Raw genomic sequence first — 26,940 nt, forward strand, 5'->3', positions numbered from 1 at the left:
CAGCTGGGCATTCCGTGGACTAAATACATCCATGGATGAAACGTATTTTCAACACCTGGCGAAGAGGTGCGGCACTTGATCATCATTTATGAGAGGAGCTGAGATATTCAAGTCGGTTGTCCGTCCATTTGCTGTAACCTGTCCTGTATCGTTTCATGATCATTATTTCCTTCATCGTCTTTGTACTCTTGAAGTACAATGCTCCGCATAACGCGCCGGGGAGCGCGGCGGCCAGTGAACAATTCGAACTGGGCGAAACCTTGCTCTGGCAGAACATCAAGGCCATCCAGCGCCACCCAACCACGATGGGATAGACCCCGTGTTTGTTTCATGAGAGGGGTATTGAGGGGCTTGTATGCCAGCTAAAACATTGGTTAGGAATAAAAGGCCAATATTCGAGACTACTATAAACTTACATCAACAACAACGCCACCTGTCGGGCTCTCTAGCCATTGTGTTGGCATTTGGAAGTTGGGTGCTGGCTCGCCGCCAATGCTATGAGCCGGAATTCCCGAGACAACAATTGTCGGCTGTTTGAAGTCTACAGGCCAGGGGTCTGATAATGAAGCAATAACGTGAACTGTAGGGCGGCCAGACCCGCTGGCCTCTTTTGAACGGAGATCTTGCCGGTTGTAGTGATGGGCTAGTCTCTCTGCATTGGCGAGTGTACGATTGTAGACAAAGATATTTTGCACACCAAGATGGATCATGGAGTAAATTGCTGCGCGGGCCATTCCACCGGATCCGATGACAAGACCTGTCGATGATGAGCGGACAGCATTTGCCGGGGAGAGACCGCGGCGAATGCAATTGCAGATTCCGATCCAATCGGTGTTATCACCATGGAGGCCCTTGATAGGGCCGGCACGGCTCTTTTGAAGGAAGACTGAAGATTCTTGAAGACGGGTGTCGTCCAGGTCATCGACGTTGCGGATTGGGATGAGAGTATTGACGGCGCCAATGGCTCGCGCATGCGCAGACATTGAGTGGAGGAGAGGAATACACTCTGTTTTGTACGGAAGACTGACACTTGATCCACCGAAGTATTGATTTTCCACAAGGTCATTTAGCCCTCGTAGAGTAGGTGATTGATGAATGGAGTACTTGTGGGGCAAACCGCAGATTTTGAAAGCAGTGTTGTGCATCGCGGGCGACATACTATATGTTGTGTTGGCGCCAAAGACGAAGAATTGCATCGGGTCCAAGGCGAATGAGCTATAAAGTGCTTTCTGCGCTTCGCAAGCTGTGATCCATGACCGTAGATGCGTTGGAAGTTCTGTTACTAGGGAGGGATGTGTGACTGGGGAGAGGATAGGGTTGAAGCAGCGAGACATACGGCCAAGAGGGCCGGTGTTATAGGCGATCAGAGAAAGACCAGCGACTGGCAGGCTTTGGACGCGATGGCGAAATCTTTGCACCGCGAGGTTGTCTTCAGGTGTCTCGGCTGGTTGGCAGAGTCGGACTATATCGCATCCAAGGCTTTTGGCCCGCTCATACACTTTCATATACTCATCACCATCCCAACCCCCCGGTAGAGGATGGAAGGCTTCAAAGTGGCCAATGATCCTGGTTCGCCCACTTGCAGAGATGATCTGGGAAATAATACTGTCATCACGGGTGAGATCTACTGTGAGGAAACCGGTGGAGAGCCGCAGGCCATGTCGGACGAGGTTTAAGTAGGTCTCATCGGTACTTCTCACGGGAACTTGGCTAGGAGACAGAGATCCCGTGGATGTGGGATAGCTTTCCACATGATATATCAACGGCACGATAATGTTGCGACGAATGGTTGCTACCGCCTGACTGATGCTGTCCGCAAGACTTGAGCTGAGGCCTGACTGACCAGAAGAGTCTGTCACGTCGACTGCCAGTTCGAAGGCATCGGCGGTGAATTCCAGTTGCTCAATATCAATACCCTTCTCACACACCTTAGAGAATGGTACAGACACTGCAGATGTGTACATACGAGATTCCACGGGCAACAGCGACAGCGGGAAAGATGCATGTTGGCTGTTAAGTTCCGCAATGTCACCGGTGATAAAGGCAATGAAGCGGAGAAAGTCACGCTGGACTCGTTTCAACGTTAAAAACGGAATGGGAGTATGTGACCTAGGGTCTGTTCGGTGCGTCGATGATGTATCGTGGCTATCACTTCTGGCCTCTGACAGATTGAAGAACTCGAGATTCGAGCATCCTCGATATATCGGGCCTGACAACTCTAGGAAATGTCGCACCTTTTGCGTATCCCATGCTTTAAGATATGACTGGATACTCTCTGGATCTCGAATAACGTGGATAACCGGATGTGTCTGAGCAAACTCCCTAAGAATCCTTTGGCCGTTACGTTCCATCGATCCGGCCCCACAGGCAATCACACATCCCTCTTGGTTATCTGCCAGCATTGACTCAAAGACCCGGGCCTCTTGCTGCCGGTATACGAATCCATCATTTTCTTTCTTGAACTCAGCACGGGAACATCCCACACTCTGCTGAAAGTAGTGGTCTGCATCAATCAATCGTCGTCCGGATGTCGCCGCGAGGATGACCGCCAAACTTGACTTTCCCGTGCCACGGATTCCGATCAATACAATGGATGCATTCGGGCTGAAGATGCGCGGAGTTTGAAGATGACCATGTTCAAACAGCACCGGGGACCCGCGGTTCGAGTGTGCTTCTCTCAGCGACGGTGGACGCGAATCTCCGGATGTTTCTCTATGTTCACTCAATTGACGGGAAGGAGGCCGGGATGAAACGTGGACAGCGGGACAGGGCACGACACCTGAGTTGTACTTTCGAGGCCCATCATCTATAGTTTCAACTTCGTGGAGCTTTCGTTTCGGTGGGCGTACCAACATGGACATGGCGCATTCGGGGTCCCACGTGCGGGAATGAGATCAGGAGCAAGGTAGTCGAGGACCCATTACCACAGACGGAAGGGTGGGACGGAGGGCCGTAGGGTATTGAGATATACGTGAATAGGGGATCCGGGGATGTGGAGGGAACTGATATGGTAAGCGGGATTTCCCAAGTTTTGCGGGGGAAAAAGAATATTCGTGCAAAAGGGCGCGGGTCTGGGCGATACATTCCCGTTACATAAGGCGGACGAGCACTCACCCGGGGATTTTCGGTTTTCCTCTTCCCGCGGGGGACAGATACGAACGTGCAAAACACATTGGGGAATTTATCGAAATTGCTGTGGCTTATCTGATTTGTGACCCTAGCTGACTCAAAAATCAGCGTCAAATCTATAGCCTAAAGCTCAGTGTTCATACGATTACCTTTTGCGAGACAGTGACTGGCTCACCGCTAGCCGGATATCCAACCTTCCCCGGAAGAACCCTGTTGGCAAGCACCTTGTCTGCTGCATCTACCCTCAACATTGCGATTCTCCCGCCCTAATATCCCTCCAGTGGGGCTCATTTTCATGGCGTAGTCGCCTGCTCGTCCGTGCAGTCGCCTATCGGCAAAGGATTCATCACATATCGCTTCGCGGTAACATGCGCCCGAGGCCTCCGAGTGGATCACAAAATCAACCGCCATGAGCGCTGAACAGCGGCAAGCCACCGGCGCTAGCAGCAAATCCAAACGCCGATGGACCGACCCGGAAGATGATGGGAAGGCGACGGGGGAACCGAAGCGTCAGCGTGTTTCACGGGCCTGCGATAGTTGCCGGTCGAAAAAGGACAAATGTGACGGAAAACAGCCTGTGTGTTCGACTTGTGCATCGCTCTGTCGACCGTGTACCTACAAAGCCAACCCGAAGAAGCGAGGCCTGCCCACGGGCTACATTCGATCGCTGGAGTTGCTTTGGGGGTTGGCATTCCAAAGGATCCAAGGCAGTGAAGATGTCATGCGAGCTTTGATGCGATCAATCAATCTTCCGAGTCACTTGGCCACAATGGGCAAAGAGACCGAAGGGTCTGATGCGTTGCTAGCTTCCTTCAAAAACAGCACAGTAATCAGAGACATTGAACGAATCTTGGTAGTGCTGGAACAGCCGGAGGAGGAAAGGGAGCGAAATCTCCAGGCATATGACGAGGGAGAAACACCTCTAGATGTCGAAGGAATTCTTTCTTCCGCTGAAGCACAGGAGTGGCGGATCCCAGAAGTCATGGAAGCTCGCGAGACGCCATTATTAGGAGTATCGCCGACTCGAACCGCAGTAGGCGCCGCTCCTATGAAAGTGGCCGGACCACGCCCAACCACAGACTGTGGTGTTCAGACAATTACACCAGATGACCAACCTTCCACCTCTTTCACCTTTCCACCGGATCCTGATTACCCTCGATCGCTCTCCATGAGAACCCCTCTTAAGCTCCCATACAACGCATGGCCCCTTTTTGATGTGTATTTCTCCTACACACAATGTTGGTTCCCCATACTCGAAAAACATGACATACTTCGCACCGCTTTTAAGTATACTGAAGGCGATATATACGCATCGGGTGTAACCCCAGGGTCTGGGGAGCATGCGGCCTTGTGGGCTGTTCTCACCCTCGCTTCGCTCCAGGATGCTTCTATATCAGCCTCCACCGAAGTGGGGGAGCAGCCTAGTGATCGAATGAGTTCATCACAAATGTATTCTACAGCCCGGCAATTGATCCCGACTGAGAGTGGCCCACACGAGATTGGACACGTGCAAGCACTGTTGATCCTGGGTCTGGTCAAATTCGGACAACAAGAATGGACCGGATCCTGGATGCTTGTTGGTCAGGCTGTTCGGATTGCGCATATACCAGGTCTCGGTCAACCTGTACATTCTTCGTCATCGAGAAATCCGGATCAAGACAAACACCTTGGTCGAGCAAAACATGTATTTTTAGGTTGCTTTGTTCTCGAGACCCTCATTGCGGAATCAATCTCACAATGCCCATCGCTGCGGAAGGCAGACCTAGCCAGGATAGGCTCTGTCAATGAAGATGGTCTTGAGGAATGGCATCCTTGGGAAGATCAAACCGGGTTACGGCCCACGCAATCCTCACGTGCATCTATGCAGCGCGGCCCCCTTCACGCGTTGAGCACTTTCAATCGCCTCGTCAGCCTCGTATCAATTTTGAATGATCTATGCTGTTGCAAGCATGACCCAACAATATCTCGATCGCAGCTGGAGCAACTGGAGCTGCAATTACAGCGCTGGGTAACAGAATTACCAAAGAGCTATCGTGTCGATCTACAAAGTCGCCCACCGAGGCTGGCGTCTCCGCATATTTTTGGGTTGGAGATGACATACGAAAGTGTTGTCATTGCTCTCAGCTCTCAAATTGCCATTCGTGAACATGATCAGAACATACCTGAACCCCCTCACAAAATTCGTGCTACAGAAAGCTCAAAAAGGCTTTTGCAATTACTTCATGTCTATGTGGAGTCATACAGCTTTTCAGCAACCGCACCAACATTCGGTCTGATTCTTCGATTTGGGCTTCCGCGATCCCTTTCTAGGGACCTCCCGTCGGTCCTTGATACGGGGTTACGAAACAACATCCACAATTTGTCCTCCCAGCTTTCTGCTTTGTGGACTATGCCGGACCAACAGTCCCCTGGTCTAAATGTACCACAAGGATCTCAACTCTTGAGTACCTCTCCTACGGTCTTACAACACATCGATTCCTCTACTGGCGGAGACATCACAATCCCGTCATCGCTCGCAATAGCCACACCTTCGCATCTTCTCCATGCCACACATGCGGCACATGCCTCCCAAAATAATACGCATGCCGCCGCTGCCCATGAAACCCCATTCCTCTCTACGCCTTGGCTTAGAACCACACAACACATCGAAGATGTATCTCTTCTCCGCACGCCGTCATCCCTAACCTCCGTTGGGGGCACCTCTGAAGTTCACCCACAGCAGGGCCACTTGGATGGTTCTCTCAACAATGGGCTTCCTCATCCTACGTCAATGCCTAACGAATCCAATAATAGTACAGCGATGCTCGCCGGTCTTTCGCCACCGTACCATCAACCCTCACAGTATCATACAACAGCATATCATGACCCATCGGTCAATATGGGCTCATTCGTTGATATGGATGGTTATGCACGTCCAAGGAGGCAGCGGATTGCTCCTGATCTCGATGCATTATTTGATGAGCTCGCATCATTAGACGGTGCGGAAAAGTAAGCATCTATCAGCTTTCCTTTTGCACATTGACTAACTTTAAACCCTATAGACCCGACAATCAACCAGAGTTCATGCAGAATTTAGGCTTTGTCCCTGATGCTGGCATTCCTGAACTCTACTCATTCTCCAGTCAGATTGAGCCTTTCTTGCTGGCACAGACCCAGCAGTTACCCAATAACGGCACCCCCTCTGGCGTGCGACGAGAGTCGCAGCCTCTTAACATGTCTGGAACCACCAAGCGATGATGTCCTGTAAGATCATTCCATTCCGATGATCTGAATACCGTGGGAACACCCTGTCGCCGCTGGTCGGCCCCATTGGCCTCCTAGCCTGCCATACATCTGGACCCTGAGCAACCGCTATACGCCAGTTCGTGACTCCGGTGCTCTATCGCACATTTGATGCCTTAAACCGGAGTCCCAATTCCTTGTGTCTGTGGTAGTGTACGGCACCCTTCTACAATACACAAAGCTAATCCAGGCTGGACAACTGGTAATGTAAGATAGCCTCTATGACAGATATGAAATCGCCAGTGTAGGTAGAAATCAGTTTTTCAAACGGATGAGCCTCCTGCAAGACTCCACTCCACGCACATGAAATCATAGAAGCTATCCATAAAAGTGTATATACGATCAGAGCGCGGCTTTAGTCCCTTTCTCCTTCTCCTCAAAGTTAACACAAACATGCTCAACAGCAACCTTATACCCATAAACCCCAAGACCAACAATAATCCCCGCAGCCTTATCACTGAAGTACGAGTGGTGTCTCCAGGGCTCGCGCGCATGGACATTGCTGACATGGAGCTCGATAAATGGAACACCGACACTGAGCAAGGCATCCCGGATCGCAACAGAGGTATGTGTGTACGCGCCCGGATTGATGATGATACCGTCGACCTTGCCACGCGCGGCCTGGATGCGGTCCACAATTGCTCCTTCGTGGTTTGACTGGAAAGATTCGAGGACGGCACCATGGCTGGCGGCGGTCTCGCGACTGTTTGATTCTACATCGGAGAGGGTTGTGTGTCCGTAGATGTGTGGCTCGCGTGTGCCCAGGAGGTTGAGGTTCGGGCCGTTGATTAGGGAGGATGGACTTTCCCATTTTGGTGGTCTGGTATCGATGGAATTTGGGTATTTGATGGTGTTTGAAGGAATATGGAATTGAGAGATTGGATATACTAGTGAGAGGATAGTTAAAGTAGGCGTGTAATAATTGCATATATTCTTCCAACCTTCTTATATTGTTCTCTCCGCATTTTGCCCCGGCAGAGCGCTTTGCCGTGGATTTTGTGGGGACACCGGGTTTGGGAAGGGCGGATTTGCCAGTGGCCATATTGCCAGTTGCTTTATTGGATGGGGTTGTAACTATTTTTGCATAATTTTCCCATGAAATTTAGATTGGTCATTCATGTTGGAATAACAGTGCGATGGTCAAATCTATACCCCGGTTCCCTCCAGGCATATACCGGGATTGAAGTGTGAATATTTCAAACCGATATAGAACCATGACTTGGTCAGCCCTGTTTTACTAGCACTACCCAGGTAAAACAGATCTTGATTCTCATATAATATTTATTGAGTCAATCCCTTGGCACAAGCGGGAAACTAACTGGCTGTTCATAAAACCAGTACAATAGCACGATAGACCAATACAAACAACCTTGGAAGCCAACCAAGCAAGTCACCCCATATTTCCTCCAGGGCTCGCAACTAGGTAGATACCTCTCAAACACTGAACGGAATTGCAGGACATACAATAGTCCGCGACCGTTTCCGTTCCACAAGCTTGCCAGTACCTGTATGAAAGACATCTTCCCCCATAACAAGTTCAATCTTCAACTGATGGTGAACAGTGATTCCCTTGGTCACTCTTCCCGGCGAATATAAACAATCTTCCCCGGGGAAGCCACAATATAACGCTTGGCTGAACCCCTCGGTGCCAGTCTCATATGCGGCCAGGTCAACGTCATCCACAGCCATTGCCCGTTTTGGAATTTTAAAGTCAAATGGAATGCGAATACCCCGTTTCTCTCCTGCCTTGGTGTCGACCTTCGGCCCGTGAGGCTCCGTAATGTATGGATTGCGAGCAGATCCCCAGTATCCCTTTATACTCCCATCGCACAGCTTGCGTACCGACCGTCGCTCGCAGATAGGATATTTCACACCGGGGCTGCCAATGCTTATGATCTCAACCACCTCCTCAGCATGCCACGTCAGCTCTCGCACCACAAGATGGCGGAGCTCTGTTAGTCGAGCCGCCGGGGCTGTCTCCCAATGGGTATGGATTGTCGCTGTGAATGAGATCCTGCGTCCAGACCTCGGTGTTGAGTTTTGTGAGAGGGTCATTCCTTGTATGGCGTTCGAGGTTGGGAAGTTTAGGCGATGCTGGGTCTGATTTAGATCGGTCAGACCCATCTGGTGGTTGATATTCAAGGGTCGACGATGAGTGATCATCCCATGCTTCGATGTCGGTGCTGTAGCTTCTATTTCGTAGGTGATGGTTCCAATAGGTGTATTTGTTGTTGCGGGTATATTCGTTGGAATGTCCAAATAGAAGTAAGACTTTGAGGCAACTCCTCCTTGACAATTCTCAACCCCTTCTTTGGACAGTACCGGCAGAGAAACCTCTCGAAGGGTCCGTTCAATCCTTGAATTTCGCTGGGGTGCTTTGTCTGTTCGACTGCTGAATAATGGACTCGAAATCCGAATGTCTTTGCTGTCGGTTGTAGACGTCAAAACTTGGAGAAGCCGAATGTGGATCTCGGTCACGTCGACCAGGATTAAAAATGATGTTGCTGACAGAACAGCATGTCCTGCGAAAGTAGAAACGAAACGCTTTTCATGGCTATTAACATGGTGGGTAGAGGGAGCAACGAGCTCGAGATCGAGAGAAAGCATGCTTCTATACGCAAGATGAGGATTTGTAGAAGTTTTGCTCGCTGTGGTTTAAGTGTTGGAAATAAGAGAGAAAGAGCCAGTCCCCTATACTTCTGTTGATATCGCCCGTTGCCAAAAGCGGCAGCCAAGACGGAAAGATTGAGTTTATTACGGATCTAGCCTATTTTGGTGTCAACGCTTGATGTACGACGACTTACACTACCAGTTTAAGTCCTTCTTAGGGCTACTTCTATGGAGTGGGAATTGACCGCTATAGATTAATTGGTTAGGTAGCCGAATAACTAGTTGGAGAACCAATCAGATCCTTGACTATATTTGGGAATTGCACAATCGATCCTCATGATTCGGATGTCGTTGATCATCCTATGAGAATCCCCAATATAAGACCTAATATTCAATATGTTAACACTTCCCCATGTATGCCGTTTGACTTGCGAATGTGTATATACACCTGGGCCCCGGTCCACTCGAGTGGAGAGGGCCAATCCACTTGCACTGGAATGCCCGAATAGGCTTAGCGCAGTTCAACTCCGTCAAAGGCATCAAATTCCCATCGTGTGTATCACATGACTCACATGAAACCCAGAACTGCCCATATCAACGCCCTCGTTCTATTGTAAGGTTATCCGTGATCACCGGTAGAAAAGTCGAATGGGATAGACAAATGTCCGCAGGTTCTACGGAACAGTTGGCTGCTAAAGGTACGGATCTCACCTCGTGCTAAAGCGGGGCTAATATTACCAGATTGTCCAACATGTCAAAGGCGACGTATCAAGTGTGACCGGGGGCTTCCGGCCTGCCACAAATGTGGAAAGCGCAATTTAGAATGCCCTGGCTACGGCCGACAGCTCAAATGGGTCCAAGGCGTCGCCAGTCGCGGTAGTCTGCGGGGCAGAGCATTTCCCTCTCTCGACGCTCCTGTCACAGCATCGAACTCGCCTTGTTCTTCGTCAGAGACATCAAGTGAGACCCATGCTACTGTCAGCAGCATAAATTCTCTGAATCAGTACAGCTGCCCCACGGCCCGTTTCTCACCGGGAGCTCGTCTATCCCCCGCTTCGGAACTTTGCTTCTCGCAAGCTCGACCATTGCATGTTTCACGGTTGATCTCCTGGTTCAACGACCGAGTCGCCCATCGACTTGCCTGGGTCCCGCAACAGAATGCGTGGCGTCACATGATTCTACCGATGGCTGAGAGCTCCGAAACAGTCCTTTCTTCCATTCTCGCTATCGCCGCCCATGACCTGGCATCGGAGTACCATCCAAATGACCTGGGACATGGAACATTCCAACAGATGTCGAAAAACTATCAAAATAAGTCCCTTGCCCTTCTGGCTCAAGAGTTGAACAGTCTTTCTATATCGTCTACGTCGGCATTGGAAGCGAGCACAACATCTGCCTACACCCTTGCATCTGTGATTATTCTTTGTAATAATGAGTTTATGAAACCACAAGGCGCTGGGTGGAGGGTCCATCTCTCCGCTGCGAGGGAGATTATCCTGGCGTCAGGAAACCGACCGCGCCGGCACCACCAGCTAGCCTGCATCGAACAGTTTCTCGAGTTAGAATTCTATGAGGCTTCGGTGTGGGCTGATCTGACGACATTTGGCAACTACAACATGAAGATCAAGACTCCTCCTGCAAGCGCCGAGAACGCAGTCTTCACCGACTTCATTCGAGTCATCGACCAAATCACCCGCCTTGAGCGTCTGAGATTTTGTTCCGGGACGATCGAGCAGACTTCTTTATACGGCCCGATGCAAGACATCCAGTCACAGATTGAATGTGCTAGAAACAGCATGATGCGCCTCAGTGAATCCATTGACTTCTCCTCTGAGGCTGATCAACGTGGCTTTGAATTGGTAATCTGGATGTACTACCACGCCACCCTCATTTACAGCCATCAAGCTTTATCGGAGGTCGCTACTGCATGTGATGATGTACGCAAGTCTCGGGATGAAATCCTCCGCTATGTACAATTTCTATCCGAGACTCGAGACGGCATGTTCGCTCAGGATCTTGTCTGGCCGCTTTTCATGGCAGGGACTGAACTCCGAGGACATTCTATCGGCCAGAAGATTATCCAGGAGTGTTTTGGCAATGTCATGCGCATCAGCCGCACTCTCGATAGAGCGCGTGTCCTCTCGTTCGTCGAGACCTGGTGGAATGAGCCTGGTACCTATACATCTTGGATTGACATGGCTCGAAAGCAATCTCAATATCCGCAGTGTGAGATTCTCATTGTATGATATATGCTACACATCTTAAGAATTTTATCTGCGCTCATGGTTCGTATACACGCAAGAATAAAATAGAAGGAAAGATATTGAATGACTTCAAAGGAATTCTTAGAACCCACCGACTTGTAATTTTGCTCTAACTTTAGCAGTTCTTAAGGTTCTAAAACGTTGGGAAGCTGTTTCACATATGGCCAACTCGCACCTCAAACATTATGCTCATTCTCTCATCGGGTGTTTCAAGCCTCGTCATTTGAAACATCCGAGCCTTCTTTTCATACCAGCCTAGTTTGTCTGACTCGACCAAGAAGCCACCGCTGAGCGTAGACGTTCGGTGAGACCCATTCTGGCAGATATAAAAACCAGTCGTCTTCCTCGTACGGGCCTAGGCAGTTCGTGCACCTGACAGATTCATAATAGTCTGGATAAAACCCACTATACTCCCAATCAAGGATTCCGGAATGATGTACTTGTTGTCGGCTAACATAACCATAAGATTGTCCGGCCTTATGTCTCCATGTGTGAAAACGATGCGCTGGCCAGAACCATTCGTGAACGACGATGATAATTGACGAAGGAATTTGACGAACACATCACCGCCCCGGTGCGGGCTCGAGAACAAAAAGGTCCCGAAATCTTCAGGGCTAGTGATCGGTGTCTCACTCATACGAACATGCCTCCTAAGGTCTTTACAACCTTCACCTGCGACTCCTCCTAGAGGAGACCCTTCCGTATAAGGGATAGTCCTCAAATCAGCAAGTATCGTGTTGATTTGGTTGCTAAGAGAAGCTTTTTGAGAAGAGTCGAGTGTGTTCCAGACTTCTGCAAGTGGCGTAGATCGCGCGTGGCTCATGAATATGAAAGAAATTCGACTCATAAGCACCACTCCAAGAGGCTTAGGTGCTGGAATGCTTGACTTGTGACTGTCAAGATATTGTAATGTGGTGTATTCAGTGTAGTCCTCCATGTTGCGAACCGCTTTGACGACTACTTCTGTGGAACACTTAAACACTCCTTTCTGGCGGGGAAAGGGAGCTTTCCAGAGGATCTCACTGCTCTGTAGAAGTCCAAATAGCCTTTGGGAGAGTCCAACTGGCAAGCATTGCGCGGTTTGTGAAACTGCCTCGAGCAATTTAACAACCGCATCGGATAGAGGAAGAGGATTTCGGCCGAATCCGATGCGCAAAGGGATTGTCGAATGTCTTCATCGGCCTCGAGGGATGCTTGAGGATTTGATTTAATTTTCTCCAGCACAGAATGATATTAGTGATACGAACTAGATATTGAATTGTAATACGTACTGGGAGAGGGATCGCCTGAATTTCGCATATCCATGAGACGTTGTGGATATTCAAATGGGAATTGCTCGGCCAAGTTGATCTCTGGATCTTTAGCGACAGCGGCCTGTAACCATTTCAATACATGAGCATTGAATCTCGCAGCTTTGGACTCCTTGGTAGGACCCTTGGGAGGAGAGTCCTCCAAGTCAAGATGCCTTTTCCGTGCCATTTTGCAAGATAGAAAATGACTGAAACTGAATATTTCACAGCGCGGAATATAGCGTATTGAAGGATGAAGTGCAAGTTGATGTTCTGGCAAGGGGCTTGGAAGAATATGTAGCTTGCCTAGGCCAGGTCAGTTCAGGCAAACAGTGCAATTCGATACATCATCACAGGGTGGGCAACGACAGGTGGCCATTCGCAGCGTCTAGACACTGGGAGCTCATCGCTGAGCCTTATGGTACCCGATGCGCCGCGCCGATCTCATAGTCTCAATGTCTACCCCTCTCCCAGGTAGAGGACCGCACCCTTACTCCTGTTTTGCCATCCGATAATGATTTAGTCAATCCGAAAATAGAAAAATAAATCCAAGATCGATATGATTGGTAGTTCGCCGATCTCAGGTAGACGATCTGAGGTAGACGAGGTCTAGCCATGCGAGTTGGGGGAGCCATTACTAGTTGTATAAATTGCAAGAGAGAAACGATAATTGGGAGGATTGAGGTCGAATGTTCTTGCTTAGGCAAAGGTCTCTCCATCCCTTTATGTCTGTGGCTCTAAACTTGGAACACTGTATACCTCTAAAAAGGGCTTAGACTTAGGTATCCAAAGTCTCAGTTCTTACCCCCAATTATCTTCTCTCCCTACATAAACTCTCTTCGGATATTTGCCGTGGTGAGGCCTCAACACTGTTCTACCCCAACACGTGGAGTTTCCGCATCATCCTAGGCCTACTCAGAAACACCAATGATAGCTTCCAGCGCACACGTGGCAATCGCTGTAGCTCCGACAGAGGGCATGTGTGTGGCAGCGTGGATGGGTACAAGAACGCTTGAACAGGCCAGAGTGTGCCTCGTCACTTTGAGGTGCAACGGATTCGCTTTCTTCGTCGATTTCGGTATGGGTGCTATGGTACCGTTTTGCTGCCTCCATTGCAGCATCCAGTTCTTTGCATAGGGAATCAGACGCGATGGCTAAAACTGTATTGTCGTGATCTAGGAGATAATAACCTCCATTCCTGTCGTCAAGAGTTCCGAGTGGGTATTGCATCGCCATGTCGTTCAGTTGTTTACGAGTCTCCAAGATTTGTGTCGATTCATGAATTGGTACAGTATACCGGGTTGTCGACATTGCGAAGGAGCTTGCAACACTTGTTACCACAAGGAATAAACATCCAATGAGACTTTTCAGCACCATCATAGAGGTCTACCAAGTGCTAGAAAGCAAAGAGCGACGTCAACACTTTCTCAAGGACATGGTGTAAATAGGACTCTATACCGGTTGGAGAATAGGTTGGACAATTTTCTTCCCTTCTTCTCTGCTCTTGTTGTTGGGTCATCAGATTCGAGCTTTTAGACAGTTGGGGACGTTGCCTACTTATATAGCCCAACTAAGAGCAGATCACATGAAGTCTTAGTTCGAAGCTGTATCGGCCACGTTCAAAAAGGTAACATTGCATGATGGAAGAAATGTCTAGGGCAGGGGTTTGGCTCCTTTGTAGGCCGCACCAATGCATTTGGGGTCATGCACTAGCTACCAAAACGGACAATCCGGACGTTGTCCGAGCCTGCTATTTGCTCCTAACTTCGATCACATATGGTTTATAAGACTATGAGCAAAATCATGTTCCAACTCTAATACATCCCACATATGCCGATAGATTCATTGCGCTGTTGGTATATCGATCCCATGCGCATTGTTCTCGTCATGCACGTCAACCGAAATGGCATGCGGGTCATAGTACATAATGGTGTGGTCTGCGAGCTTCCAGCCAGGAGCGTTGTTTTGGGCAATTCTGAGACAGTGGCGTAAATCCCGGGCTTTTAGCCTCTCCCATATAGATCGAGCTTAACCATATAGTATATTAGGGTTACATGCCACAGCAGACCACGCGTCCAGGCTCATCGACCCCTGGCATATTACGACAACCCGCGGTTTCCGCGAAAGACTTGCAATCCCATGAGTCAAGTTATCTTCCGATCCTCACATCTTACGATACCCACGATTTCCCTTGGAGATTTGCGATCCTATGCACCAACTCGTCTCGTATCCTACGATAGATCATGGACAGCGTAAATTAGAATATATGAGTTTAATTATTATCACGTACCGTTTTTGTCAACTGGTCCTTGAAAATTGCAGTTGATACTGTTGTGGGTTCCTGCAGCTGGCTCTGAAAGGACTCGACCAATATATGGCTTTTGTCGCATAATTAAAGCCGAATGCCGAGCCTTAGGTGAGAAGGCTCTTGTGTGGTGACCAAGAATACTTTTGTTCGTCTCCTTTTTCCCTTTCTTTTGCGGAAATAAAGAAGGCAAGCCTATGTACTAGAAAGGACGAAAAGGAAGACCCGGTGCTATTGTCGACACCAAAATTAGACAGCCGAGACTGGTAAGGAGCGTAAGGATATCCAAGGGGCAGAAATATGGTTGCGCCGAGTGACTGAGATACCCAAAACATGGTGTTGCTGAATGATGTCTGTAGATATATTTTGGAAGAGATGGGTCCGAACATTTGATTTTTCGTACTTTCACAACAAATTCCAGTTCAAAATGTGAGCGCCGTGTGTATTCGAGTAATAATAACACAATATCTACACAATAAAGTCTGGGATCTACCTCATCTTCGAGATATTGGGGTTGTGTGGGAATCACAGCATCCCCCGAAGACTACATATAGGTACAAATTTGGGAACGAGCGAACATGTCTTTAAGATAAGATCATTCAAAACTAGACTAAGATAGAAAAAAAATTAGGGAAAAAAGAAACTATATTAACCTCAAAACACCCCAGCTATGACGTTGTTGAAAGACAACACACAAGACCACGAGGAAAAATGGCCACCACAATGCAAAGAGACAAACCACCATCTATATCATCAAATACCCAGACTTTTGCTCCGACCCTATACTGAAATCGGAGTAGAGTCTCATTTTATCTTTCTCTTTATTTTCTCCTGGGTTGGACCTGTCGGTCCGACCTCGTCTGTGGTCGTCCAAGACCACAACTTTTTGAGTCGTTTTCATCGGTTATTCGGTTTCGACGTAGGCTGACCCCGAGAATGTTGTTGAATTTCTGGAGTGCCATGTTGAAGGTTCCTTGCAATTGCAGGAATGAGGTAAAGGCGTAGGTGTGGTTGTGTCAGGACCACTGGGAATTGATAGTGTTCGGAAAAATGAAGTGCCGAAAGATTGACTGGCATCGTTTTATAGGAAAGGGTCAGAACCCAAACGGGAGGATTTCAAATGCGTTTACTCCTCTGATGCCCAGCGGGACTCGCGCAGCGGCATCTCCTCGCCAGCCTGCTTGCGGCTTCCGTCTGCCTCGCGCTTCCACGCATAGTACTCGCCGAGACGGATCTCAGCGTAGCTGGCGTAGTCGAAGTCGATCTGGGAGATTTGCGCTTGGATGAGTGCCCAAACGCCCCTGGGAGATATTCTTAGCATGGTACGGCCATTACGCTGTTTGCAAATTGTGTGCGCTGAACTCACCAGTAGAGACCAGGAATGCCACGGAAGCGGTCAACATCCTCGTACAGCCGGTCGACAATCTCAGCCTGGGACGAAGCATCAAGACCGCGTTGTTCACAGTAGCTCTTCGTGTACTCAGTAAGGAACTGACGGCGCACAGACTTTGTCGGCATCATGTTGTAGTCGCAGTCATAGCCACCCCACTCAGCAAGGTGGTTGGAGATATCGAAGGCCGCGGGCGCAGGGACAGCATATTCATAATCGATGAAGTTGACAGGCGCGATGCCGTCTTCGGGGTGGGAAGACCGTTCTCGCTCGGAAGGACAATGACATTGGCACAGAGGAGATCGCAGTGCGAGAAGACGAGCTATAACACCCGCGGTTAGTCTTGTGATCAAGCAATCCACGTTTCCAGTGGATCAAGGCTGGGAGTCACATACCCCGTCTTCACCAATCCCCTTCCCATCATCCAGGATATCCAAAACCCACTGCAGCTCTGCTTGCAGACTCAACCGGCGAGCACGCTGCTCGGGCGTGGTGACGGGCAAAGCCAGCACCCACTTCTGTAGCACAGCCCACATAGACGGGCCCGCACGCCGGGGCTTGATTACGGTGATCTCATCGTCCCGGGAGGCCGCGATCTCAGCCACAGAGGCATCCTTGGCAGACGCGGCTCCGCTACTAGGCAAGACGGCGTGCCACTGCGCCAGGCGGCGGGCGACGCCGCGCCAGATAGGCGGAGAGACTAGATCCTGGTGGCCGCAGGGCTTGCCGCGGATGAAGCGGTAGAGCAGGCCGTTTTTGAATCGAGCGAGGAGGGGCGGGGCCAGGCCACGGCTGGCCAAGAGTGCATGGGACTTGGTTTCTCCTAAGGATAATTGATCTACTTCAGCATATGTCGCAATGGGCAAGGAAGGCGCGGAGGGCCTTTTTCTTGTTCAAGAAGTGGGAATCTTGACGAAGGTTGTCCGTCGGGGGGATTTTGCTCGTACTTTCGCGATCTATGAGGACCTCTGTGCCATTTCCGTACGCCCTCATCAGTACTGCCTCATTGTCTATTTGTTCCTCCGTCAGGCCAGGTTTCAGATTGATAATTTTCAAGAGCTAGGGAGCTGTTAGCCTCAATTGGGTTCTGACGACCTTATCGCTGGTCTCGTGGGAAGCAACACTGGGATAGAGAGACACACAGTGTTGGTGATGCCGTCGGTGAACCGCACGAACTCAATATTGTTGCCAGGACCCTCCCAGTCAGGATTGAGCGCCAAGATTAGCCTGAGAGCAGATGCTTGGGAGTCCGCATGGCTGTATGACAGGGGAATGTATCGGAATTCTGGCGCAGCCATCTGAGTCTCTGTCGAGCCCATGTTGGAGTTGAGTGGAGCGGAGGTAGGAAAAGGGGTATAGGCGCCAGTTGATTTGTGTGTCAGGATGATTTTGTACTATTTAATTAGTCCAAAACTGCTTGAGAGGCACCGCCCCTATATCAGTAACGAGGTCCTCGGATTCAAGATTTAGGTAATTGCACGAGGCCAGGCTGCTAGTGCAATGTGCGAAAAGATATAAATTCTAGAAAGAAGTACAGCACAACGTGGAAAGGCGGATTCTGTATTAGGGCGAAGGTACAAAAGGTTCAGGGGCGAAGAATTCGAACGCTATCGATGGCGGGGAGGTGAATGAGACAGCGAGGGGAGGTCTCGTGCTCCCGACCCGTGATTGGAAGATGGAATGATTTGCTGGGGCCCAGGGTACTTAAGGGCGAAAGGCACTTGTCCACCGCCACGACTAATTAAGCTTTGGTCTTTTTTGAAATATCAGCTTAGTGGCTGCATATTTTAGAGTGATTTTGCAGCGTCGTATTCTTTGTTTTCATTGCAATTTGGTGGCGAAATGGTACCAAAGCATCTTGCCTGTACAATGTACAACATACAATGTTCATTGTTGCCAAGTCACGGGTCGATCACATGAAAGACAACGTTGAAGCAAAGTGGGTAACTGGTCACATGCAATGGCTAAGCCCTGAGATTAGCCCTACTTGCCAAACCTGGCAAATCCCTCAACAAAAAATAGCGAAATTAGTCATAAAATGGAATATTAGTCAACAAAATGGAAAAACCCTTTCACCGAAGCCCAATCAGCTCTAGCGTATATTGACTTCCGGACACATAAATACGACCTCCTCGCCCGCGCCTTTACTCTTTTTTTCTTTTCTCTCCATCATCAGTAGAGGTTTACATAACTTATGTAAATTTCAACGGGGCTCCACAAATGTGGCTTGCTGAGGGTTATCCTATGGCTTCGGCCATAATGGGTTTTCTTCCGTTCCCGGCCCTGGAGAGTAAAGGCGTCTCTCTTTTTCCCAATCACTTTATGGTTATGCTAGGGTATCCTTCGGGAAGCCCCATGGGTGTTAGCTGTGGAGAGGGCGTCACATACCGATTTTTTCAGTCACTGTTATGTGCTCTGAGCTGGATTTGCTTGCTCTGGTCTTCAAATTTGATCAGAGCTTGCAATGGTGTAACATTGGATATCTCACGATTTTCAAATGGTAATTGCCATGGTGTAAAGGTACATTCTGTACGGAGTCCAGCCCATATTAAAAAGAGCCTCAGAAATTTTGCTAGGTTTATGAGCTCTTGTGATGCTATATCTGGCCGAGATGAACCCTATAATGTTCGGGGTTTTCTTGCCAAGATACATATATCATAGCTGTCGGCATGCCGAGTACCTTAAGGTTATGTACGTGCGACGTGAGCTACATGTACTCTTGGGGCGAAGATTTCAATTCAATATTGTCGTCACCGTCATAACCATTGAATTTTCTATCGTGTACGCTCTTTACATGTTCCCAATCATGCATGCCCAGCATTACCAATCTGGATGCGCTGTCCAGTCCACTTGTCGTCACTGCGCAACACCGGCCAGCTAGTACCATCAGCCTTGATTAGGCTCAAATCTAGCTTGGTGCCGAGCACGCGGAAAGTTGACTTCTCCGGGTCAATCGGCGCAAAGAGAGGATATGTATCCTGGTAGCGCTTGTTGTCCGTGGTAGGAAGGTCGAATGTAATCGAGTTGGCAGCCAACTCAACCTTGGCCCGTTGCTTGTCAATCTTCTTAAGGTAGAGGGAGACGTTGACGGCGGTAGGAGTCTGGTAGAAATCATTTCTGTAGAATGCGAAAGCATGTCAGTTTGCTGTCTTAACCGAATATATAGGGCTGATTCGCCTGTCTTGTCGTATACGCACCTGACTGTGTCCACCTTCTCTTCGCCCGGGGGCTTGGCCTTCCCAACAAACATGTGCCTCTTCTTCTCTGTGCAGCCGGGGATCTTCAGGAATTCATCGAACTCGAGTACCCGGCGTTTGCAGCAGGACCACCCCTTGCTTCCCTCGTGGAAGACCGGCTGGCCCGGGTGGTGGACGCACTTCTCTTCGTCGCGAACAGTCGAACCGGTGTAGGACGCGCCGCAACCCCTCCGACGGCATGTTGCGTTGGCTGGGATCTCCGCATCCGGATCATCAGACTCCGGCTCCTCGATGACTGGCTTCTCAGGCGGCGCCGCAGTTGCGATAGTCGGAGTAGCGGAGATGGGTAGCCGCTCGGACTTCTTCTGCTCAGCCGGTGTAGGGGGGAGCAATGACTTCCTCAGCCTTGGAGGGCTCAGGGGCGGGTGTGTCGTCGACGGTGGAATGCTTGCCGGTTGTGCATGGCGGGATGGCGAGGAATTCCTCAAAGGTCAAGACGCGGGGCTTGCAACATTTCCAACCTGAGAAGTTAGCGGTATCGCGGGGTAGAAATGTAACAGAAGCTAGAGACGAGATCAAGTGTCACATTGCGCTGCCGGAATGGTCCACCATGAACCTTTGGTGGACTCATGGGACACAGATCTGGCATAGCTTAAACACCAAGGTACTTACCTTTCTGCCCCTCGTGGAACACTGGGGGACCCGGATGATACACACAGTCTTCTTCTGGGTCGGTGAAGGTCTTTCCACACGCTTTGTGGACACACTTGCCTGCCATGATGTACAGCAAGACGGATTATAAGAAAATTGACGGGACTGAGTCAGAGAAAAAGATTGTAAAGTGTTCTGGACAGAATGGCGCAGGTTGCCTAACAGGGTTTAGCGGGGAAGCTCGAATGTTCCATCGCGGAGAACTCTCTGACCGCATTCGCGTCACGGCACCGGCCATATCGAAACCCGCGGTTGAATTCATTCTTTGCATAATTGACATTGTCTCTCCATGTTTCCTACGCGTGCCCTTCTCAATCCAGCCCGCCTGACGCTGTTTACACGCGCGGGCTGTGGCCTGTGCGATACCGCCAAGAACACCGTGCTTCAGCTCCAGAAACGGCGCTCCTTTGAATACGTCGAAGCGGACATCATGGGGCCTGGGAACAAATCTTGGAAGGATGTTTACGAGTTTGATGTTCCAGTTCTTCACGTCCAGTCAGTTCACAACGGGTTGCCCAAGGAGGCCACTCTCTCCGACGCGCGCAAATTGTTCCATCGATGGACAGAGCAAGAACTCGAGCGATCGGTAGACGAAGCGGAAAAATCACAACCTTCATGAATCCATTTTGGATGAGAAGTAGATGCCCAACTGTACAGATTGCCATGGTCAGCTGGCGGGAACTGAACAGTACACCGGGGCATCCTCCTATATGGAGGCATCTGATACCGATTCAGTAATACACATGGCGCTGCATTACTTCGACATAGTTGATTCTCTGGTCCTGTTGGTATTGTCTGCGCTCCACATTCCAGGGGTTTTATACTTCCGTATGTATTTGATCTACGTATCTTTGACCGTGAGGTGAATGATGACAGATCCACCTATGATGTACCCAGGCTCCCCATCATTGTACAATATATGTAATCCCTGTTCCTCTACAAGAGTCTTAATGTATCAATTATAACTAGATCTGTAATTCCAATTAGTGTTCCTACTCTAATTCACGTTTCCTGGCAACTTCGTACAGGTGCCTCAATACTTATGGCATTCGCTATAGCTCAGACATTTTCTCTCGTCTTCAAACCACCCCAAGTGCACCCATAATTAAAAAGTTACGACTCTACGACTCGTATGCGCAAGTTTCTGAGTTCCTTTTGTACTTCGATGTTGTAGATGAATCACAAAGCTATTACCGAGGGCATCACAAGTATAGTTAGGAGATGCGGCTAGGCGGTAAGGCAACAACCACCCCTAACCTCTCTACCTGCATATACTCAACGGTAGCCCTTTTGAGGTAACATTGTCACTACTCAAGAAGATGTGACATATAATTCGGGGTATTTAACCTTACCTGGAGAGGTTTGACTGGATCTTGAACTCTTATTTCGCCTTGAATCTCTCGCCGTGATCTGAGTTTCACAACCCTGCTGTCATCTTGACCATCCCGGTTCTGCCACGCGCGTCCACTCCCTTTTCATCAATTATCCCTTGGTGAATCATTTCAGATCAACATATTATTGAATCCATTGGTAAGCAGTTCTCAAATTCGCCCTGTGGTGCTGGCGTAACATCTTTCGCCTGGCACGGTGCAAATGGTTGTTCTCACTTCACCGTGAACTATATGTACTTTGCGGACCAACCAGCAACTAACATCTTCATGCTGTTCAGTTTCACTTGATCACTTTGACAAGTCTTCAGTATTGGTGAGTGGTTTCAGAAAGAAAAAAAAGAAGGAATTGCTCTTTGTTGCTGGCTTATGGGTGCCTGTGCAGCCTCCATCAAGTTGCACTCAACTCAGCCAGGCCAACTCTATCATCTCAAGTTCGAGCAATGCAGGCTAACACTACTATATCTATAGATCTAATTTCTTTCTCAATTGATTCAGGGAACAGAATCTGACAATGGGAGATCAAACGCCAATAGCCAATGGCGCCGACATTCTGCGGCCACTATCGGCTCCGTTGTCAACGACTTCTTCAACACAGTCAACCCACCCGCTGGGTCTTCCTTGTTTGAAATGCAAATCAAGGCACAGACGCTGTGACCGCACTAGACCAGGTAGGGTGACTTGATAGGGACGAGGATTGCAAGTGTATTGATGACTGACTAATGGTTTCTATAGTCTGCCACACCTGTCAGAGCATGGGACTTGAAGCTGAATGCTCATATCCTCCCACACCATCACCAGTGTATGATTACCCGTGATATCAGCTTGGCCAAGTCAAGTAGAGCTGATTCCTTACTCAATTGATTCAGGGAACCGAACCTGACAATGAATGGTCAAAAGCCGATGGCGAATGACACCTCCGTTTCACGGCCACCATCGGCTCCATTGTCAACAACTTATTCAACACCGTCAACTCATCCGCTTGGATTTTCTTGTGTGAAATGCAGATCAAAGCACCGTCGCTGTGACCGCACTAGACCAGGTAGGTACCCCGTGACTCGATAGGGCAACAAGTATCGGAGTTGCGTTGATGACTGACTATTTACATAGTCTGCCAGAACTGTCGGAGCATCGGCTTTGAAGCCGAATGCTCATATCCTTCTGTGGCCTTACCAGCGTATGTTTACCAGTGATACCAGCTTGGTCGAGTCGAAATGGCTGACTTTATATCATATAGTACCGAGAACCAAAGTGCCCAGAACAGAATCACTCAGAAGATTGGTGCTCCATTCTTTGGACCAATGTTCGATAATCCCTCTGCTTCACCCGTAACAGGTGAAAAGAGACCAAGGGTTACAGACAGTTCTGAACGGACTGAACTTGTCAATGACGTGGTTGCATTACACATCAAGAATCACTCTAGCCACGCCCAGCAGATGCAGACACTCCAAGCACCTCCCGCAAACCGGCACAGGATATCCGAACTTGACTCTGGAAGTGCTGCTAGGCAATCTGCGCCGGGACCGGCTCAAACCTCATTATTTGGCACTGGCATGCCCAATGGAAGTAGGTCGGGTCCTCCACCACGCAGTATATCACCTACCCTACCTCAAGATGAAATGGAGCTCCGGTGCAACCTGACTACCGAAATCAACGTTCAGAGAATGAAGCATCGCAACCTTGCAGCAGGGCCTCTACGCAACATCGTGAAGCTACTGATGAAAGCCAAGTCTGAACGCCCAACCACTAAACCCACGATTGCTGGGTCGAGTGGTGTGCCATTCAATAACGAGTGGCGTGAAGAAGATGATCTCATGCAAGTTGCAACAGTCAAGCTGGAAAAGGGTGGCCGATGCTCTCGTGCTCTTCTCAGTCGCTTTGAAAACTTCTTGTATGGCCCATTGATGAGCCCCGAGGAGAAGAAGATGCAGGAGCGTATAATATGCGTTGAAGAGTGTCTGTCAAGCGCATCGGCACCACCGACAGCCGATCACAACGCTCTGTTCCTCCATCGCCTAAAAAGAATCATACTTAACCCAGATTCCTATGGCTTGAACCAAGACTCACGCATCGGATTCCTCCGCAACCAGATCCTTGCTGCCATAGCCACTAACTCGAAGCTGAGTGGTGCAAATCGAAAGAAAATTGCGGAGCTTTTGGACCCAGATGGAGAGATTGCCAATACCAGCGCAGACAGTCCTGGTGTCAAAACAGGAACTCCAATCTCAACAAGGAAGGCGCCACCCAAGCCTCCCTCTCCACGCGTGCCTTCCTCCCACACCCCAGAAACGCCCTCAAGAACAACAACACGTAAAAAGAACTCTGTCGTCTCTCTGTCTCCTTCATCACCCCATCCCCCTCTTTCACCCCTCCTCTCTTTTTCAACAACCTATCCTCCTCCTTTCCCCTCTCGTTCTTCATCTTTATCCACACCACCTCTGGAACCCATTGATCCGACTGATGACACCATGTCGTCGTCCTTTCCTTTCATGAAGCCTACGCCCAGGAAGCGTGTCGCTTCTGGCAGCCAGTCGTCGCAATCAAATGACACTGCAGCGTCTCCTTCCATGGAGCCACCGTCCAAGAAACGTCCTACTCCTGGTAGCCAGTCCAACGACACCGTTGCCCCATCTCCAAAGCGTGCTGCTTCTAGCACCCAGTCGTCCAGCTCCGACGACACTACTGCCTCAGCTTCTAAGCGTGCTGCTTCTAGCACCCAGTCGTCCAGCTCCGACGACACTACTGCCTCAGCTTCTAAGCGTGCTGCTTCTGGCACCCTGCCGTCGAACTCCAACAACTTGATCGCCCCGGCTACTAAGCGTGTCTCTTCTGGCAGCAATTCGTCAATCCCCAACAACATCGTCGCCCCGCCTCATAGACGTTCTGCTCCTGCCAGCCAACCATTTAGCTCCGAGATCCCAAAAAGACTTTGGAATATCTTCGTTGCGAAGCACGCTCCTATGCTTCCCATCCTCAACCTCGACCAACTTAAAGCCGCTTTCGCCCTGGCTGTGAACAATGGCAAGGTCGGGCCCACAGTTATTGATCCAACTTTCGGACTTTGCATTGCAATTGCCTGCCACCTCATACCTGACAAGGACCTCTGGGAAGGTCGCAAGTGGTACAATGCAGCTTTATCTAACATGGCTGACCCCTTCAAATCTCCACCGTCGATTCAATCTTTCCACCATCAAATCCTCCAAATCCAGTATCTCCATATGGTCGGACACCTGCGGATGGCCTGGGATGTCTTATCTCTGGCTATCGGTAGAGCGCAATCTCTTCGGATGCAAAGTATGCACGGTGGATCTCTCGCCGTAGACGAAGATTCGCTGGAGCAGGTTCGGATGGTATGGCAGTGTCTCTGGATGAAGAAACTGTCTCTCACTCTCCAGTTTGGCGTTGTCGATCAATCTCTTGACACCTTTTACGAGTTACCTATGCCGATGCAGTCACATATTCATGGGAACATGGGAGTATCTGGCACGGAAACCAATGAACATTGTCACGCGATATCTTCTTTTTTCGTGGCTTGTGCTTCACTTCTTAAGTACACCGACGATTTAATCACCGTTGAAAATGATCTACGTGTGACGCGCATGGAATGCCCAGTCAAATGGCTTTCTATCGTTGACCTCCGTGGCTTCCAGGAACTGAATGAAAAGCTCTCGAGCTGGAATAATGGACTGCCCAAATGTTTGGAATGGAAAGACGCCGGGATCGACTTTACCATGAAGAAGGACCCTCTCATTCGTCAAATGTGCGTCCTGGCTCATTTGCGATATGTCTATTTTCGGCTTCGTCAACACCGGCCTTTCTTTATTTTGACGCTGCGACTTTCCCAGACATGCGCTTGTGAGATGAGTCCTCATATCACTGGCAAGGATATTGATTCAATGGGTGCGTCTCCCTTCCTCGGCATGGTGTATTACAGTGCTGTCAAATGCTTGACCGCTGCCCAAGACATAGTCAAGACCCTCGCCGCATCTAATGCCAAGGCCGCTGGTGAGCATGCTAAAGGTGACCATCTCGAGTATCTTTACGCTGCTGCATTGATTTTAATTGCTGCACGGATGGTACCGTTCGTCATGAACGGTACTCAGCGAGGGCTTTCTGCTGCTGCCAACGTGGCTAAGTCCGTCAAGACCATGACCGAGGAGCTCAAGCAGATTGACATCCTGTTGCGTCAGTACCAAGAATCTTGCGAACAGGCGCCCAAGCTCCAAAGGCGCATTGAACGTTCCCGCAGCGTGCTTGGCCAGATAAAGCTACAGTCCGAGTCCGTGTCCTCGAGCGGAATAGCAACGGACAACGAACTCAGGTTCGAACCAGTTGTTTGGCGACGCATCTATGACCGGCTCGGACTGGACGTCCCGTTCGGGAGGTTCCCCCAACAGGGTCCTCCCGGTAGCTCTGTAGTTACGGGCCGCAGAAATACCCTTGGCTGGCTAGAAAGCCTGCCGGTAGACATGGACCCCGAACTTTAGGCCCATTTCTGGTTGGCGGTGGAAGTTCAGACAATTTTCCTTTTGTACTGAGTAACTTACCTCTGTTTTAGCTTACAATAAAACCCATATTTCAACGTTTTAAATGGTTATTTTGATATGTAAATATGCGGTATCTGATTAGTCGTTGGGCTGAATTATGTGGAAGTCGAGTTGTAATTGACTGGCGTTGGGTAGGAGATGTAAGAGGCATGGGGCTGCCTGGAGACAGGATGTGTGGCCTTGGATAGCAACAGGGAAAAAAATAAAAGAGATCCTGTTTGGGGGAATCGAACTCTGGCCTGTTGATGTCTTTCCTAATTAGGAAATGGTCCTATATAGGTCACTATAAAGATGTCTCGTCACCTCCAGACCCACCCCGGTTAGCTCAGTGCGCAGGGAGCTCGGTAGTCTATGTACCTCATGGGATGCCTGAGTGCGTATTACCTTCAATTGACTCTGGGACAACCCAGGGGGCAGTTAAGGTTCCTGCCATTCATTAGGGTTGAACAAGGTATATAGATGGTAGTTCCCCCACTGCCTCGCTGGGCCTTCCCGAAAGGGGTGTAGCAGGTCCCAACGGATGTGGTTTGTGGGTTTGGGGGTGTCCTTTTTTTCATTTTGATATTGGTATACTACTTGTCTTGGATGACTTTCTCAACATACAGGCCTCTCTCATCACAAGGTTACGACGTGTAGAACTAAACCCAGGGTCACCGAAAGTAAACTAATCAACCCTCGGTAATTATCTGTCTTAAAACAAGTCGCGACTTGATATCCCACTGAAGGCTTCGCGACTAAATCGACACTGTCACACCCAAATGCAGCCTCACCTACCTCTCACCTCAACTATTTAAGTCTACAACCATCTGCTTCCCATTACCGCTCGAA

The 26,940-nt window shown here is 49.5% G+C and overlaps 11 protein-coding genes across 11 annotated transcripts; 4 read left to right on the plus strand and 7 right to left on the minus strand.

Moving 5' to 3' along the window:
• Nucleotides 1-107: 107 nt before the first annotated feature.
• Nucleotides 108-2,861, minus strand: N7519_011049 (putative quinate pathway repressor protein QutR; the record flags this gene model as incomplete). The annotated part of the gene is made up of 2 exons (XM_057297822.1): nt 108-362; nt 417-2,861. The coding sequence occupies 2 exons, from the start codon at nt 2,859-2,861 to the stop codon at nt 108-110; spliced, it is 2,700 nt and encodes an 899-aa protein (XP_057145704.1).
• A 677-nt stretch (nt 2,862-3,538) lies between these two features.
• Nucleotides 3,539-6,366, plus strand: N7519_011050 (putative C6 transcription factor QutA; the record flags this gene model as incomplete). Its single annotated transcript, XM_057297823.1, has 2 exons — nt 3,539-6,117; nt 6,171-6,366. The coding sequence occupies 2 exons, from the start codon at nt 3,539-3,541 to the stop codon at nt 6,364-6,366; spliced, it is 2,775 nt and encodes a 924-aa protein (XP_057145705.1).
• A 387-nt stretch (nt 6,367-6,753) lies between these two features.
• N7519_011051 (type II 3-dehydroquinate dehydratase) lies at nt 6,754-7,453 on the minus strand (the record flags this gene model as incomplete). Its single annotated transcript, XM_057297824.1, has 2 exons — nt 6,754-7,298; nt 7,420-7,453. The coding sequence occupies 2 exons, from the start codon at nt 7,451-7,453 to the stop codon at nt 6,754-6,756; spliced, it is 579 nt and encodes a 192-aa protein (XP_057145706.1).
• A 392-nt stretch (nt 7,454-7,845) lies between these two features.
• Nucleotides 7,846-9,018, minus strand: N7519_011052 (uncharacterized protein; the record flags this gene model as incomplete). The annotated part of the gene is made up of 1 exon (XM_057297825.1): nt 7,846-9,018. One exon carries the CDS (start codon nt 9,016-9,018, stop codon nt 7,846-7,848), a length of 1,173 nt encoding a protein of 390 aa, XP_057145707.1.
• Nucleotides 9,019-9,682: 664 nt separating this feature from the next.
• N7519_011053 (Zn(II)2Cys6 transcription factor) lies at nt 9,683-11,267 on the plus strand (the record flags this gene model as incomplete). The annotated part of the gene is made up of 2 exons (XM_057297826.1): nt 9,683-9,719; nt 9,763-11,267. 2 exons carry the CDS (start codon nt 9,683-9,685, stop codon nt 11,265-11,267), a joined length of 1,542 nt encoding a protein of 513 aa, XP_057145708.1.
• A 373-nt stretch (nt 11,268-11,640) lies between these two features.
• N7519_011054 (uncharacterized protein) lies at nt 11,641-12,764 on the minus strand (the record flags this gene model as incomplete). The annotated part of the gene is made up of 2 exons (XM_057297827.1): nt 11,641-12,248; nt 12,557-12,764. The coding sequence occupies 2 exons, from the start codon at nt 12,762-12,764 to the stop codon at nt 11,641-11,643; spliced, it is 816 nt and encodes a 271-aa protein (XP_057145709.1).
• Nucleotides 12,765-13,485: 721 nt separating this feature from the next.
• Nucleotides 13,486-13,885, minus strand: N7519_011055 (uncharacterized protein; the record flags this gene model as incomplete). The annotated part of the gene is made up of 2 exons (XM_057297828.1): nt 13,486-13,532; nt 13,585-13,885. The coding sequence occupies 2 exons, from the start codon at nt 13,883-13,885 to the stop codon at nt 13,486-13,488; spliced, it is 348 nt and encodes a 115-aa protein (XP_057145710.1).
• A 2,120-nt stretch (nt 13,886-16,005) lies between these two features.
• N7519_011056 (putative ethanolamine kinase) lies at nt 16,006-17,588 on the minus strand (the record flags this gene model as incomplete). Its single annotated transcript, XM_057297829.1, has 6 exons — nt 16,006-16,180; nt 16,246-16,513; nt 16,564-16,591; nt 16,665-17,092; nt 17,217-17,328; nt 17,412-17,588. 6 exons carry the CDS (start codon nt 17,586-17,588, stop codon nt 16,006-16,008), a joined length of 1,188 nt encoding a protein of 395 aa, XP_057145711.1.
• A 1,485-nt stretch (nt 17,589-19,073) lies between these two features.
• Nucleotides 19,074-20,244, minus strand: N7519_011057 (cysteine and histidine-rich domain-containing protein; the record flags this gene model as incomplete). Its single annotated transcript, XM_057297830.1, has 4 exons — nt 19,074-19,386; nt 19,467-19,831; nt 19,905-19,987; nt 20,139-20,244. The coding sequence occupies 4 exons, from the start codon at nt 20,242-20,244 to the stop codon at nt 19,074-19,076; spliced, it is 867 nt and encodes a 288-aa protein (XP_057145712.1).
• A 222-nt stretch (nt 20,245-20,466) lies between these two features.
• Nucleotides 20,467-20,796, plus strand: N7519_011058 (glutaredoxin family protein; the record flags this gene model as incomplete). The annotated part of the gene is made up of 1 exon (XM_057297831.1): nt 20,467-20,796. One exon carries the CDS (start codon nt 20,467-20,469, stop codon nt 20,794-20,796), a length of 330 nt encoding a protein of 109 aa, XP_057145713.1.
• A 1,654-nt stretch (nt 20,797-22,450) lies between these two features.
• N7519_011059 (transcription factor domain-containing protein) lies at nt 22,451-26,052 on the plus strand (the record flags this gene model as incomplete). Its single annotated transcript, XM_057297832.1, has 3 exons — nt 22,451-22,607; nt 22,676-22,742; nt 22,803-26,052. The coding sequence occupies 3 exons, from the start codon at nt 22,451-22,453 to the stop codon at nt 26,050-26,052; spliced, it is 3,474 nt and encodes a 1,157-aa protein (XP_057145714.1).
• Between the last annotated feature and the right edge of the window lie 888 nt (nt 26,053-26,940).

Source organism: Penicillium mononematosum, assembly GCF_028829835.1.
Source record: "Penicillium mononematosum strain IBT 11891 chromosome Unknown utg000005l:1.0-9366267.0:1.0-9372171.0, whole genome shotgun sequence".
Lineage (NCBI taxonomy): Eukaryota > Fungi > Ascomycota > Eurotiomycetes > Eurotiales > Aspergillaceae > Penicillium > Penicillium mononematosum.